General features: G+C 38.2%; 1 protein-coding gene across 1 annotated transcript; it reads left to right on the top strand.

Annotated features, from left to right (window-relative positions):
• The first annotated feature begins 374 nt into the window (after window positions 1–374).
• Window positions 375–15,988, top strand: LOC131943318 (polypeptide N-acetylgalactosaminyltransferase 5). Its single transcript, XM_059303357.1, has 14 exons — window positions 375–469; window positions 2,375–2,588; window positions 6,977–7,148; window positions 7,955–8,105; window positions 9,671–9,840; window positions 10,287–10,454; window positions 11,233–11,324; window positions 11,823–11,947; window positions 12,761–12,878; window positions 13,398–13,586; window positions 14,228–14,701; window positions 15,098–15,232; window positions 15,583–15,684; window positions 15,980–15,988. The coding sequence occupies exons 1-14, from the start codon at window positions 435–437 to the stop codon at window positions 15,986–15,988; spliced, it is 2,154 nt and encodes a 717-aa protein (XP_059159340.1). The 5' UTR covers window positions 375–434.
• The last annotated feature ends 1,069 nt before the right edge of the window (window positions 15,989–17,057 follow it).

Consider the following 17,057-nt stretch of genomic DNA (forward strand, 5'->3'; position numbering starts at 1 on the left):
GGGGGGGGGGTTATAACCCACCCCCCTAACCCCCCAGCCTACGCCACTGCCTCCCACAAGATGTCGCCAATTCATCGCCTCCCACAAGATGTCGCCAATACATCGCCTCTCCCAACTACTCTCTCAACGCTTGAACTGGCTACACACAATTTATACTTAGAACATTCGTTTTCGTTTAATTTATTTTTATAAAAATTGTTCGAATTATTTTTTGGCCTTAAACAAACTGGCCTATTGACACATATAACATCAATCCAAAGTGGCACGTGACTCTGTAAACGTAAAAAACCTCGTAGGTTTACTAGACCTGGTTTAATGCTATATAAAGCCGCGGGGCTGTCCCATATTTTTTTATATTGAGCTCACAAATTGGGTTTTACGTTCTGTACCTGTGGAATACAATTGTAACATCGTTGGAACACAGTTGGTCTAGGATGTGCCCTGTCGCTCTACACCGTGAGTGGCTAAGGTAAAAGAAATATTTTTCTAATCTTTTTAAAAATTTTAATTAAAATAAAGCGGGAGTGATCTCCCCTGAACGTTCTCGTAAACTCTTTTATAAACATAAGACACAAAAGCTGGGATGCCATTTGTCTATAGGAACATACACGTTTGTGATGAAACAAATCGCTACATATAGAGGCGAAAATTTATTACAAAATGCTGCTTTGAAAAGTACGAAAAAAAATTATCAAATTCGTATAGGGTCTTTAGAAGTCGGAAATTTGCTTACAATACCACTTCCGGTCACCTGAAATCACTCACAATATATTATATATTATATCCATGTACGAAGCGGTGCTCAAGTTATCGGTATATTAGAGACCGAAAATAGAGTAAACTATTACTACCGTAAATCGGAAGTAATTTTAAAAATTGAAAATAATCCAAGTAGAAGATCGCATACTTATATATGAAATTTGTTTTCTACCTAACTGAAACAGTACTCCGGTTATCGTATTCACCCGGAAATAGAGTAAAGTTCCTTTTCCGATTACCGAAAATGGTTTAAAAGTTGATTAAAAAAACCTGCGAATTCTATACAGCTGACTGTTCATACTTCGCGTGTGTGTTTGCACGCAAGCAAATCTAAACGTATGCGTGACAGTTCGACCAGATACCCTACAGCACATGATACTTTTATCTAATTATATTTTATTTGCCAAATCAAAGAACTTACGTTTATAATGAACAAAGCAAAGATTTCTTTCTTACAACGAAATTAAACAAACATTTCTAATTAATCTCAAGCGTGTATGACTTGTTAAATCCGTTATCTAAAAAAAAATAGCAGGTCTGTGTAAATAATGAAGCCAGTGCTCGGCTGCATAAACTTCTAGCAGGTCTGTGTAAATAATGAAACCAGTTTTAGGCTACATAAACTTGTAGCAGGTCTGTGTAAATAATGAAACCAGTTTTAGGCTACATAAACTTGTAGCAGGTCTGTGTAAATAATGAAACCAGTTTTAGGCTACATAAACTTGTAGCAGGTCTGTGTAAATAATGAAACCAGTTTTAGGCTACATAAACTTGTAGCAGGTCTGTGTAAATAATGAAACCAGTTTTAGGCTACATAAACTTGTAGCAGGTCTGTGTAAATAATGAAACCAGTGTTACCTCCATCTCTTTTCAAGAGATTCTTTCCACAAGTTAACGAGTGTAGGCAATGTAAAACCAGAACTCTAATAACATTACAAACAATTCGATTCTTTAAGCTTGAAAAATTATTCTTACTTTGGCAGTAACATAGGCTACTTTGGCTAAGGGGTCATCCATAAATGACGTCACGCTTTTTTTGGACGATTTTTACCTCCCCTCCGTCACACGTCGTCACAAAAAGCCAGACCCCCCACCCCAAAATGACGTCACACCTCAGCCTACAACCCCCCTCAAAACTGCTGTTGAATTTTTCTTAAAACATCGATATTTTTTCCGAAATCTTGTCAGAACTATTTCAACAAAGAGTCTTTTGATTAATTCCTATTACAATTTATTAAAACCGTTTTCTAAAACGCGAAATAAGAGCTAAAACTCGTTTTCTAACATTGCTTTTTTTATAATGCAAAAAAGTGACGTCACACTATCTGACCCCCCCCCCTCCCCCTCATCACACACCGTCACAAAATTACGGACCCCCCCCCCCCCTCCCCCTACGAGTGTGACGTCATTTATGGACGACCTCCCTAATTCTCGAGAAAACCTCATATTTTGGTGTGTTTTTTTTTTTTAAATAAACGTGTGTGGCTTGTAAATGATTAAAAGCATATTCACACATACGCGCCAAAACTAAAATTAATTTTAGAATCTTGGCCGAATCTTTTGGGCATTTATCAATTTAACCTAATCAAAATGTTGTTTTAAATTGTTATTTTAGAGAGATGCGGCCCCATAGCAAGGTGTTCCGGATGTTGATGGTAGTGACTGCCCTTTGGAGTTTCGCTATTGTGTTGTCACTGTACGCGGGCAACCTGACGTCATTCGGGTCAGAGGTCACGGGAGATGTGAGGGCTCGGGAGTTCAATGACAGGGTCAACATGTCTGGGGCGCACCTGATGTCCCAACTGGCAGCAGACAGAAACTTAATGAAGGTAAGAATAAAGGTGTCCATCTGCACTGTAAATAAACATTCGGGCTCAAATTGATGAGGGTCATAGCCTACACAAGACAAAGGATTGACTTCCCTTATTTTTTAGCCAATCGTGCAAAAGTTAAAACAACATGTTTATACTTCTCTAATTTAAAAAATAAATCTAAAACAACATATTTATAATTTTAAAGAAATTTTTGAATTAGAATATTCTTGAAGTGTCTTTAAAATACAATTTAGAGGACAAGCAATTTTAATCTATTTTTACCCACCCCCCCCCCCTCCGCCACCAGCTTATCGTTTAGCATCGTAAAAACAAGTAATTAAAAAAAGTCTAGTGACAATTTTAGCGCAATTTCCTTGTGTTATCTAAAAATAGCTCTGTCGTAGCGTAAATCAAGAGCAGGGTTAGTAAAACCATTGGTTAGTTATTAAAACGTTTTTTATTAATTTTTTTTCAGTATTTTACATGTTTTATTTACAATAGAGTAACATGACTAAAAACCATTGCGCGCCCAGCTACCGAACGTGACGTCGCAGCCATTGAACGTGATGGCGCAGCTATTGAACGTGATGACGCGTGTGGTGTGGTTGCATAAAATGCCTACTAATTCGGTCCAAATTTTAATTAATTCAAAATTTTTGTTGTGACCGAACGAAAGGATATTTTTGAAAACTTTCTTCGGCAATATTGTTCTAAATTATGGCAGGAATCGATTGGTACATATTTCAAATCGCTAAGTGGTCTGGTTGCCGAGATATGGGCCAAAAACTGCTTTTTTAAATAGGTTTTTTGGCTTTTCCGGGAAATCCATGAAAGAAACCCGGAATTTGTATGGCCTATGTTCATCCTCGTAACTTGCTTAACATAATTGCTTTTGGAACTAGTCATCGATATTGCTTCGTTGAAGAGGAGATACGACTTAAAGCTGCGGACACACATACATCCATCGATCCATCCATTCATTCATACATTCATACATCCAGAAATGACGGGTTAATAAACGCAATTCTCCAGAATGGAAATTGCGCTAAAAACAACCTAAGACAAGCATAATTTTATCGATAATTGGCAGATTTTACATCTTCTCCATAGTAACTTATTGTAAAAAAAATCACCCCCCCCCCTCCACCACGTGAGTGACGCCAATTCTGGACGACGCTCACTAGCAGTAAATATCAAGAGTTGGCCGAGGAGTCTATGGGTCACACGAGCACAATGACCCCAATAATCCCATCCTCCCCTGCCCAACGATACTATTCTTGGGATCGAGTCACATGAGCTAATCCCAAGGCTATAAATAGCTTTCGACAGCAGATTCTATCTCCTAAAACTGCCCGGGTCACACCCTCACAATCTATAAATAGTATCACCAACCAAGTCAGGTGTAATGTTTCCCACTGAAGCCATTCATCCCCGACGTTGTCTTTGGTCCCTGGGCTATTTGTAATTAACTAATAGTATCGTGGGGTGATGTTGTGTGGAGTGGGGTGGGGTGGGGGATTGAGCGGAACTTTTATAGTAAGAAATATAACTGTGTGAGTGTGTATGTGTGCGCCTGTGTGTGTCAGTGTCTGTGTTTGTGTGTCTGTGTTTGTGTGTCTGTCAGTCTGTCTGTCTGTCTGTCTGTCTGTCTGTCTGTCTGTCTGTCTGTCTGTCTGTCTGTCTGTCTGTCTGTCTGTCTGTCTGTCTGTCTGTCTGTCTGTCTGTCTGTCTGTCTGTCTGTCTGTCTGTCTGTCTGTCTGTCTGTCTGTCTGTCTGTCTGTCTGTCTGTCTGTCTGTCTGTCTGTCTGTCTGTCTGTCTGTCTGTCTGTCTGTCTGTCTGTCTGTCTGTCTGTCTGTCTGTCTGTCTGTCTGTCTGTCTGTCTGTCTGTCTGTCTGTCTGTCTGTCTGTCTGTCTGTCTGTCTGTCTGTCTGTCTGTCGGGGCGCTTTTACCAGTCACTTTGTCTTTTTGATTTGGTGTAACATAATTGATGTAGAAAACGATTAAATAAGTTCGTAATTTAAATTTCGAACATTTCAAACGGTTATCTTATTTTAATAGGGCTTGTAAGTCTCGTTTTCTCTGTCTTTGAATTAGAAATCTGTCCTGTTGTATAGAGTTTTGTAATGGCGGGGTGTTCAAAGTATTGTACTTGTTTGGTAAGTTTTGATGAATCGTTTAGATTTTGGAGTAACGGCGGAAGGCTGTTGCTGATATGGTTTCTTAGGTATAAAGTATCGAAGTGTTAAAGTGTCGTATTTCGGGAGTATTGATTCTTGTGGTGTTAAGGTATCGAATTATATTGACTGTTAAAGTGTAGTAGTAGGTCCAGTGAAATCGTTGTTGATTGGGAGTACCGTTTGTAGAGCTTGGTGAAGTTAAACGAGTTGGTGTCGTAATTCTGTAGCATCGAGTCTAGTTCTGTTTAGGTATCGATGTTTGATATGTGTTGTGAATGTAGTAGTCGAGTTTATCGTAAGTTAGATATTTCAATTCAGTACGGAACACACTACAAAGAAAGGTAGGCGTTCTCTAGTTGAAAAATCTTTAGTTTTTTAGGAATCTATATTACCACTCTTAAAGTATTAATATATATTAAATAGGATGGAATTTATAACTAAGGGTAAAGCTTTGTTTTTTCAAATTATATTTTTTTTTTATATTTAATCAATCGTTCTAGCAATGTCTAATCTAATACAGTTACCCGTGTTTGATTTTTTTTAAAGGCGTCCCTTTATTTAGGGGATCCAAAAATTTCTACAATACTTTGTTAAACTCAACTAAAATACAATATACGTCATCAAAATTGAATAGAAGTATGTTATAAAAAGGTGCACTTTTTAGACTTTCAAACAAAACCTGCAGTTAAGTATTCAATAGGTAAAATATATTCTTTTCACAAGGTTACATAGCTAATATAAAAGATTTGTTATAATTATTACGTAATGAAATTTAGAGCGTTTTATTGTGTTTTTCAAGCATGTCTTAGTTACACTTGGTTAATTTAGCTATTCTTGTGAAAGCTATTTCCCTTGGATGATATTTTGGTATTTGGATTTTCAAATGGGAGATAATTCGTTGCTTAACTTTACATTCATTTCAAATTCCTGCAACTTAGGTTGTCCGCTTACATTTAAATACAACTTTTACTTATTATTTGCGATTATATAAATTATATAGAGATTAAATTAAGTTCTAAACAAAATAGTTTGTCGGCGTATATCGCCCCCCCCCCCCGAACGAAATGGAATATATATAGAGAAAATATATACTTTAAACAGTGTCCACCCCCCCCCTTTCCCCGAAAATTTTAGTCGCCCCCCCCCTCCCAAAATATCAAGTGCCCCCGGGGAAAAAAGTCTGGAAGAAACACTGTTTGGAACTCACCTTGCGAGGACTGCAGAGAGCCTAACACTACAAGAACATTTTTTGTGTTTTTTTTCCCAGACTTTTTTCTCCCGGGAGCGGGGGGGGGGGGAGCACTTAAAATGTTCTAAAGGGGGAGGGCTATGTCGTAAAGTACAAAGTAGACTCGTGGACAATTTCAATAAAATGTGATTACGCTTGCTAACTGGAATTGAAGGAATTAGTATAAACTTTTGAGACGAAGGAGGCAAGTAAAATTTGATTTTGATGTCTACTTATAACTTGTATGCAACTGATAGTAGTAAATTAATGTCACTGTTAATTAATCGTTTTCTTAGACATATGTTTTAGTAATTAATTTGTGTGAAAGGGGGTGTTTTAATAAGTTTTGCCCAGGGCGCTAAATTACCTGGCGTCGGCACTGCCAAGATCATACTTTCTGACACAAGATCACTGCCAAGATCATACTTTCTGACACAAGATCACTGCCAAGATCATACTTTCTGACACAAGATCACTGCCAAGATCATACTTTCTGACACAAGATCACTGCCAAGATCATACTTTCTGACACAAGATCACTGCCAAGATCATACTTTCTGACACAAGATCACTGCCAAGATTATACTTTCTGACACAAGATCACTGCCAAGATTATACTTTCTGACACAAGATCACTGCCAAGATTATACTTTCTGACACAAGATCACTGCCACGATTATACTTTCTGACACAAGATCACTGCCAAGATTATACTTTCTGACACAAGATCACTGCCAAGATCATACTTTCTGACACAAGATCACTGCCAAGATTATACTTTCTGACACAAGATCACTGCCAAGATTATACTTTCTGACACAAGATCACTGCCAAGATTATACTTTCTGACACAAGATCACTGCCACGATTATACTTTCTGACACAAGATAGTGATGTCATGACAACACACTCGTTGTAAAAATTAGGTAAAATAAAAAAATAATTAAAAACTAATGTAACTTTTTTCCTTTCCTCCTCCTCCTACCCCGTCTATAGCAAATGGTCGTCCAGATGTCCCAAAACAAGGCCATGCGACACGACATCGCTGTCCTCCTAAACCTCACGTCTCACCTAGCCGAGCCTGACCTGATGGTGCGACAAGAGACTCTCCGGACGGCCGACACGCTGAAGGCAGCCTGGCCACCTAAGGCCGTGCCGTCAGACTACGGTACGTCCCACCCAGAGCCCTGCGTCACTACAACATTCAATGTATAGTTCACTGTAAATGTCAGGATTAGTTCACTGTAAATGACAGGATTTTTACACTGTAAATGTCAGGATTAGTTCACTGTAAATGTCAGGATTAGTTCACTGTAAATGACAGGATTTTTTCACTGTAAATGCCAGGATTAGTTCACTGTAAATGCCAGGATTAGTTCACTGTAAATGCCAGGATTAGTTCACTGTAAATGCCAGGATTAGTTCACTGTAAATGACAGGATTTTTTCACTGTAAATGTCAGGATTAGTTCACTGTAAATGTCAGGATTAGTTCACTGTAAATGACAGGATTTTTTCACTGTAAATGTCAGGATTAGTTCACTGTAAATGCCAGGATTAGTTCACTGTAAATGCCAGGATTAGTTCCCAGCAAATGCTTAGTTTAGTTCCCTGCAATGCCAGGTTTTGTTCCCTGCAAATATCAGGTTTAGTTCCCTGCATATATCAGGTTTAGTTCCCTGTAAATGCCAGATTTAGTTCCCTACAAATGTCAGGTTTAGTTCCCTGTAAATGCCAGGTTTAGTTCCCTGTAAATGCCAGGTTTAGTTCCCTGTAAATGCCAGGTTTAGTTCCCTACAAATGTCAGGTTTAGTTCCCTGTAAATGCCAGGTTTAGTTCCCTGTAAATGCCAGGTTTAGTTCCCTGTAAATGCCAGGTTTAGTTCCATGTTAATGCCAGGTTTACTTCCCAGCATATGTCAGGATTAATTCCCTATCAAACAAGTCAAATTGAGAGCTGAACTTTTTGCCCTTAGGGTACGGCGGTGCTCCACTCAAGATTGACCCGTCTGGCCTTGACCCGAGAGAAAAGGTCATCTTTGATCAGGGGTACAAGAATTATAAAGTAAACCAACTGGCCAGCGATCGAATCCCACTCAGAAGAGAGATTCGTGTTGACCTGCCAGAGTAAGTTTCTATTAGGTTTATGCTAGGTTTTCGTGTAATTAATTAGGTTTATAATAATGAGGTTTATCATAATTAGGGTTATAAAGGGTTTTGATGAATATAATAGTTTTCGTGGAAATAATTAGGTTTATAATAATGAGGTTTATAATAATGAGGTTTATAATAATGAGGTTTATAATAATTAGGTTTATAATAAGTTTTGATGAATATAATTGTTTATAGTAGGTTTTGATGGAAATAATTATGATTATGACTTTTATGGTAGGTTTAAATGAAAACTATTAGGTTTATGGTTAGTTCCGGGGGAAATAATAAGAGATGTAGTAAGTAGGTTTATAATAATTAGGTTTATGACGTGTTCTGATGGAAATAATTAGGTTTATATTAATTAGGTTTATAGTGTTATTGTTATGTACAATGTATTACTTGAACATAATCTGAATTTGAACATAATCTGAATGTAAATCTGAATTAGAACCTAATCAGAATTAGAACCTAATCAGAATTAGAACCTAATCAGAATTAGAACCTAATCAGAATTAGAACCTAATCAGAATTAGAACCTAATCAGAATTAGAACCTAATCTGAATTAGAACCTAATCTGAATTAGAACCTAATCTAAATTAAAACCTAATCAGAATTAGAACCTAATCAGAATTAGAACCTAATCAGAATTAGAACCTAATCAGAATTAGAACCTATTCTGAACTAGAACCTAATCTGAATTAGAACCTAATCTGAATTAGAACCTAATCTGAATTAGAACCTAATCTGAATTAGAACCTAATCTGAATTAGAACCTAATCTAAATTAAAACCTAATCAGAATTAGAACCTAATCTGAATTAGAACCTAATCTGAATTAGAACCTAATCTAAATTAAAACCTAATCAGAATTAGAACCTAATCTGAATTAGAACCTAATCTGAATTAGAACCTAATCTAAATTAAAGCCTAATCAGAATTAGAACCAAATCTGAATTAGAACCTAATCTGAATTAGAACCTAATCAGAATTAGAACCTAATCTGAATTAGAACCTAACCTGAATTAGAACCTAATCAGAATTAGAACCTAAACTGAATTAGAACCTAATCTGAATTAGAACCTTACCTGAATTAGAACCTAATCAGAATTAGAACCTAACCTGAATTAGAACCTAACCTGAATTAGAACCTAATCAGAATTAGAACCTAACCTGAATTAGAACCTAATCTGAATTAGAACCTAACCTGAATTAGAACCTAATCAGAATTAGAACCTAACCTGAATTAGAACCTAACCTGAATTAGAACCTAATCAGAATTAGAACCTAACCTGAATTAGAACCTAATCAGAATTAGAACCTAACCTGAATTAGAACCTAACCTGAATTAGAACCTAATCAGAATTAGAACCTAACCTGAATTAGAACCTAACCTGAATTAGAACCTAACCTGAATTAGAACCTAACCTGAATTAGAACCTAACCTGAATTAGAACCTAACCTGAATTAGAACCTAATCAGAATTAGAACCTAACCTGAATTAGAACCTAATCTGAATGTAATTCTGTACCTGACCCCAGGTGTAGCGGCATTATCTACGAGAGCCAAAGTTTACCCAAAGCCGGGGTGGTCATCATCTTCTACAATGAGCTGTGGTCAGTCTTGATGAGAACCGTCTTCAGTATCCTGGACGCTGGCCCTGACCACCTCATCACAGAGGTCGTCCTGGTGGATGACGCTTCAGACAAAGGTCAGTCAGCGTTTTTAATACGTCATTGGGGTTAAAGGTTACGTACACAAATAAAGATTTGGCTGGCATTGATTGGTTAACGTTGACTGATACATCAGGCAAGACGCTGGTTGATGTGGATATTTAAGAGCACTTACCTTGTTATGTTGTGGGGGAATGTGGTCGAGTTGTAGAACTTGAAAGTTCGAATCCCGTGTTCAGTTCATTGCACGAGTCCGCAGAGGTTTATTGAGTTCGCCTAGCTCTATTGAATACTTGGCAAGTTTGAGTAAGAAACAGATAAACTTTGCACCATCTTGAGCTATTAAACGTTAATTTATGTGGGTTTTTTTTCAAGTTTTGAACAAAACATTGCGCCTCTACTGAATTTGTTGACAACGACTACATGTGTTTACATCAAACTCGTGTATGTTTACATCTGACTCGTTTTGTTTACATGTTTCCAGAGTTTTTGGGACCTCCCCTAGAGAATTACCTGAAGATATTTGGCGGCAAAGTGAAGCTGGTCCGACTACCCAGGAGGCAGGGTCTGATCGAGGCACGCATGATTGGTTTTGATCACGTGACCGCGCCCATCGCTGTTTTCCTGGACGCTCATTGTGAGGTCACCACAGGTAAACACTTCCTCCATGTTCTTGTGGGTGTGATAAGCTGCTGTGGCCTGGCGATAGAGCGCTAGACTGCTAATCCAAAAGTCTCGAGTTTGAATGCAGGTTTAAGTAAGATGAATGTCGCTGAGTCCACCTAGCTCTGATAAGTACCTAACAGTAAGGGAAGTAAATGCGGCTGAACATAGTGATGACCAAACTATCCCTTCTTATGCCGAGGTCACAGAAACAGGTGAACTCTACTTCACTTGCACCATGGACGGTCAGGTTCGAAAAGGGAACTTCATCGTTAACTTACATTGACCTGGGTATAACGCTAGTTAGGAAAAACCATCACCCATTGTTGTGTGGGTTGTCCCATTACCGTGTGCCGGCTTTGTCCCATTACCGTGTGCCGGCATTGTCCCATTACCGTGTGCCGGCTACCTGTCCCCATTACCGTGTGCCGGCTACTTGCCCCCATCACCGTGTGCCGGCTACTTATCCCCATCACCGTGTGCCGGCTACCTGTCCCCATTACCGTATGCCGGCTACCTGTCCCCATTACCGTATGCCGGCTACCTGTCCCCATTACCGTATGCCGGCTACCTGTCCCCATTACCGTATGCCGGCTACCTGTCCCCATTACCGTATGCCGGCTACCTGTCCCCATCACCGTGTGCCGGCTACCTGTCCCCATTACCGTATGCCGGCTACCTGTCCCCATCACCGTGTGCCGGCTACCTGTCCCCATCACCGTGTGCCGGCTACCAGTCTCATGCTGCCGGCATTATCCCCTCCCCAGGCTGGCTGGAGCCGCTCCTGCAGCGTATCAAGGAGGACGACACGGTCCTGGCCATCCCGACCACAGACCGCATCAACTGGGACACGTTCCAGGTAGGTTTAGCCTTCAAGTTTTGGTGGCCAAAGGTCAAATAGGTTTGAGGTTTAAGGTTTAACATCCGGTGTTTGACAGGTAGGTTTAGCGTTCAAGTTTTGGTGGCCAAAGGTCAAGCAGATGACAGGTAGGTTTTAGGTTTAACATCCAGTGTCAGGTTGTCAACTTATGACAGCTAGGTTTTAGGTTTAGATGACAGATGGGTTTTAGGTTTAGATGACAGGTAGGTTTTAGGTTTAGATGACAGGTAGGTTTCAGGTTTAAATGACATGTATGTTTTAGGTTTAGATGACATGTAGGGTTTAGGGTTAGATGACAGGTAGGTTTAAGGTTTAACATCCAGATAAAGATGACAAGCATAAACTATACCATCATTTCTAGCAGCATTTTCATTTTTAAGGCGGTCATTTAATTAGTAATAATGGTGAAATTCATGAAAAATAATTTTACAGTAATTAAAGATAATGATAAAATAATTGACAATGTTGTACTTCTAGTACGAGTTCAAGGCCAACTTTGAGCAGGAGAGAGGCGGGTTTGATTTTGATATGAACTACAACTGGATTATGCCCCCTCCCCCTCCAGATGGCGTTGAGAGAAAAAGTTACGCTGACCCAGTCAAGTAAGTTTTGTCTCTGTCAAAAATTGTCAGATATTATCATCTTATTGTGCATGTCCTTCACTTAAATATAGTAAGAAGTGTTGATATCATGCTGAATGTCTTATGATGTTCATATCAAATCATGTTTTATCAATGCCAAGGGTAGACACTGGTACAGATCTAGTCCGAGTTAAGACAAAGCAGTTTTAGCCAAACGGGATCTGAACAGAGTTTCTTTCGGGCATCTTTTCGAGAGGGGGGGGGGTGGAGGCTGAGAAGGGAAATATATAGAAAATACAACTTTTACCAGGGTCCGCCCCCCCCTCCCCACCCCCCCCCCCCCACTCGGGAAAATTTAGCCTCCCCCTCCCCGAAAACTTAGTGCCCCCCCCCCTCCCCTGAGAAAAAAGTCTGAAAGAAACACTGGATCCGAACCTACCAATCCACTGATGTTAAATACAGTTTTACTACGACACACGTGTGCCCTAACATAGGAGGTTATTTATTTTTAGAAACGAGCCGTCGAGTGAGCCATGTTTTGTTTTGAAACAAGTCCATAAAGTCAAAGAAGCGATGAGCCAGATCAGCAGATTTCATATTAATTCGCCTTGCCCTGTCCTGTTAAATACTGTGATTTGTTTATATACATTTTAGGCTTCTGAACATCCCAATAGAATTTCTATGTAATGCTCTAATCTGGCCCGTTATATTAGCATGTGGATGTGCTGCCTCATGTGTTTATAACCCGCCTCATGTGTTTTTAACCCGCCTCATGTGCTTATAACCCGCCTCATGTGTTTATAACCCAAACATTTTGTTGTGCTCTTGCTCCAGGACCCCGACACATCTGGGCTGTTGTTTTGCTGTTTCTAAGCAGACGTTTGAAAAACTTGGCCGATATGACCCTGGCCTTGACATTTGGGGATGTGAAAATCTCGAGCTGTCTTTTAAGGCAAGTAGAAACATCAAAACTTAATCAGACCACATTCTCAGATCTCTACAGTGTTGATACTGTGAGCGGAAAAAAAAAGTCACAGGAAAAGGTGTCACAAAAGAAAATACTTACCGGAAAAATTCACAGAAAAAAAGATTGAGTAGAACTCTTTTATTAAAAAGTTTAATGTATAAAATACTTTTAGTAAAAACTGAGAAGTTTTAAAAAACATTTTCTTGGATCACATTTATCCGTCCACACACACTCAGTAACCTATTACACACACACACACACACTATAAACCTACTACACACACTCAGTAAACTTACTACACACACTATAAACCTACTACACTACTATACTCACATAAACCTATATAGACATTTCATAAGTGACAAAATATCTATCTTAACCCTTGGTGAGGGTATCATCGACACCAACATTGAAAGTATTGTGACTGGAGATTCTATCTAGCTTTAGAACTATACACGTGTGTGTAGGGCTAATCAATGAACGTGGTATCTTCTCCTCTATCAGACCTGGATGTGTGGGGGTCGTGTGGAGATGATCCCCTGCTCACACGTGGGTCACATGTACCGCCCCGCCTTCCCCTACAGCTGGGGTGAAAACTCGACCTTCACCCTCCAGAGGAACTGTCTGCGGGTGGCCGAGGTTTGGTTGGATGAATATAAAAAAGTTTACTATGAACGCATCTCGGATTTACAGGTACGAAACAAATACCAACAACCAACAAAACTCTTTCATACTTGTTATTTTTTTAAAATTACCTATTACAAACTTAAGTATACAATAATTTCGTCACACGCTGATCAAAACATACTGAAAATTAAAATCTACCAAATTTATAATGACGTGTGTGTAATGTTTATCAAACGAACATTTTAGTGTGGGGCTTACTTGCTTTCAACGCTGATATAATATTTATTTGTGAATTAAGTGCAAACCTATTTTTAGATAGTCTTTATAATCAGTTTTGCTAAATGTTCCTCGTCATGGATTCAACAAAAGATGTCCACGCTATTTTTAAAATGTTGAAATGACTGCATCAAGCGCTGGCTGCCTGGCGTTATGTTGAATTTTATTAACTTGCTGTTGTCTATAATAGACGGTGGTAGTTTGAAATGTCGCCAAATGAAAATAAAAGCTTCTTGTGGCAAAAAGTGGGAATTGTTGACTTTAGTATACATTATACAACGATTTATATCTGACAAAATAGCATCATGGTCTAGTTCTTATATTCTCTGTTGACAAAATAGCACATGGTCTAGTTCTTATATTCTCTGTTGACAAAATAGCCCATGTTCTAGTTCTTATATTCTCTGTTGACAAAATAGCACATGGTCTAGTTCTTATATTCTCTGTTGACCAAAATGACCCATGGTCTAGTTCTTATATTCTCTGTTGACAAAATAGCCCATGGTCTAGTTCTTATATTCTCTGTTGACCAAATGGCCCATGGTCTAGTTCTTATATTCTCTGTTGACCAAATTACCCATGGTCTAGTTCTTATATTCTCTGTTGACCAAATGGCCCATGGTCTAGTTCTTATATTCTCTGTTGACCAAATGACCCATGGTCTAGTTCTTATATTCTCTGTTGACCAAATGACCCATGGTCTAGTTCTTATATTCTCTGTTGACCAAATGGCCCATGGTCTAGTTCTTATATTCTCTGTTGACCAAATGGCCCATGGTCTAGTTCTTATCTTCTCTGTTGACAAAATAGCTCATGGTCTAGTTCTTATATTTTCTGTCGACCAAATGTCCCACGGTCTAGTTCTTAGCTTCTCTGTTACCAAAAGTCCATGGTCTAGTTCTTATGTTCTCTGTCGACCAAATGTCCCATGGTCTAGTTCTTATCTTCTTTGTTGACCAAATGTCCCATGGTCTAGTTCTTATCTTCTCTGTTGACCAAGTGACCCATGAATGACCCTTGGTCTAGTTTTTATGTTTTCTGTCGACCAAATGTCCCACGGTCTAGTTCTTAGCTTCTCTGTTACCAAAAGTCCATGGTCTAGTTCTTATGTTCTCTGTCGACCAAATGTCCCATGGTCTAGTTCTTATCTTCTTTGTTGACCAAATGTCCCATGGTCTAGTTCTTATCTTCTCTGTTGACCAAGTGACCCATGAATGACCCATGGTCTAGTTTTTATGTTTTCTGTCGACCAAATGTCCCATGGTCTAGTTCTAAGCTTTTCTGTTGACCACCTCTTTCAGCAAACGCTGGACATTGGAGACATCAGTGAGAGGAAAGCCTTGAGAGAGCGCCTGCAGTGCCGGTCGTTTGACTGGTACGTCAAGGAGATCTACCCAGAGCTGTACATCCCCCTGGAGACAGCTGCCACGGGCAGGGTAAGGTCCACCACATGCCCCCCTCCTCTTTGCTTACAGGTCCATTGCTTCAGTGGAACGGTTTTTTTTTTGAGTCATTGGCTGATCTTTCCAAAGGGGTGGGATTTTTAAATAACAGTATGTATGTATATATATATATATATATATATATATATATATATATATATATATATATATATATGTTAATAATAAGTATAATTAAAATATTCAATGGACTGTAAGAAACTACCCAGACGTAGCCCTAGCTAAGAATTAATTAATAATTAATTAGGCAAGACTACCCAGAAGAATGTTAGGTTTCCAGAATACTATTGTTGAGTAAGATGTGATTAACTGTGCTTGTTCTCCAGATCTCCAATGTGGCCGACCCAGTATTGTGTATAACCAGAGACATTCGCCAGTCAGTGACTGATGCCTCGGTTAGGGCGTGTCACCCCCTCGAACAACACCAGGTAAGTGAAACACGTCGGTTGAATGAATAGACATGTATCAAATGGTGTTTTTACTTCTGATATTGTTCATCAGTTTATAAATATTTTCCTATTTATGTATATATTTGCATTAAATATGTTAATTATATATTTAGAACAATCTTTTGCATTCTCGAATAATTCTCGTATCAATCAAAAGCAACGATAAAAAAATATTGTAGGGGAGGTAATCAAAAGAAAAAACTGCATCACAATATTATACACGGTTATTTCCCTTTGACTGCAATCTCATTTAACCAACTATTTAATTTATCAGCTAGTCTAGAAATTGTTTAAATTAAAAAAAACTCTGTTGCAGCATTTTTTCTTAAGTAAAGAGAAGCAGATCAGAAGAGACCAGGCGTGTTTGACCTATGATAGTAGCACGTATGAGCTCCGCATGAAGTACTGCGACCAAGTACCTAATCAGTGGGTTTACACAGAGGTATACACATTTTCTCTTCTTTAGTATTTTTATAAGCTTTTACTTAGTTCCCATCAGTTTGTGGATTTGTCATTTGTGGCAAATCTTGTATCTCAATTTTAGCCCACTTCTAATGCACTGATTTCATTCAAACTTTCCAGAAACCTTATTCTTCTATCATACTTTTTTTTTTGTTTAATTAGACATTATGTTAGTCACTATGATTAAATAAAAAAAAATAATACATCCAAAATTAAAGAGGTGATAACACTGTGTGATCAACTCACCTTCGAGGAAGAACTCTTAGTCAAGGTTGACTGTCTTTTAAAGACCACAAGCTACTAGTCTGATTATAACGCAAATATTTTTATTCATAGCCTATAAAGATCAAGTGTCAACATTATTTTGAACGAATTTTAAAAAGTGAAAAACAGAACAAATATAAAAACTTTTAAATTCACTGAAAGTAATAAAAGAAAACAAATTTGCTTTTTTTTATATAAAACTTTGGTCGCTAAAATATGTAAGAGATTTCATGAACAACCTAGGCTTTTATCAAAGAAAGCAGGATTGTTTTATTTTCTTACTTTCAAAAGCTGGTTTACAATTATTTATTTACTTTTATAATGATATTCCTTTAATCTAACATAAGATTTCATAAATATAAAAATCTTTAAAACTAGAGATAAGAATCACCTTCAAAGCTACATAATTCTGATTTTAAACTGTTGAAGTTAAGAACTACATACTGAATACAAAACCTTAGTAAAATTTTTGATACTCCATAATTTAATCTTCAAATGGTTGCAGTTATTAAAGTAATCAAATAGTTATATAAAAATACCCTTTTCCATCTTTAATCCCAAATATCTTGGTCTAGTTTATGAATTGTTTGCACAATGTAAATGTATAATGCACAGGAGGACACTAT

Source organism: Physella acuta, unplaced genomic scaffold, assembly GCF_028476545.2.
Source record: "Physella acuta isolate Inbredline_101_S28 unplaced genomic scaffold, ASM2847654v3 ptg000453l, whole genome shotgun sequence".
Taxonomy (NCBI): Eukaryota; Metazoa; Mollusca; class Gastropoda; family Physidae; genus Physella; species Physella acuta.

What these genes read in the sequence shown, in the direction of transcription:
- LOC131943318 (XM_059303357.1), top strand. Translation starts at nt 435, where the DNA reads ATGTGCCCTGTCGCTCTACACCGTGAGTGGCTAAG. An exon ending in CAGACAGAAACTTAATGAAG is followed by an intron (nt 2,589 to 6,976) that starts GTAAGAATAAAG and finishes CCCCGTCTATAG; the next exon opens with CAAATGGTCGTCCAGATGTC. An exon ending in GTCCATGGTCTAGTTCTTAT is followed by an intron (nt 14,702 to 15,097) that starts GTTCTCTGTCGA and finishes CACCTCTTTCAG; the next exon opens with CAAACGCTGGACATTGGAGA.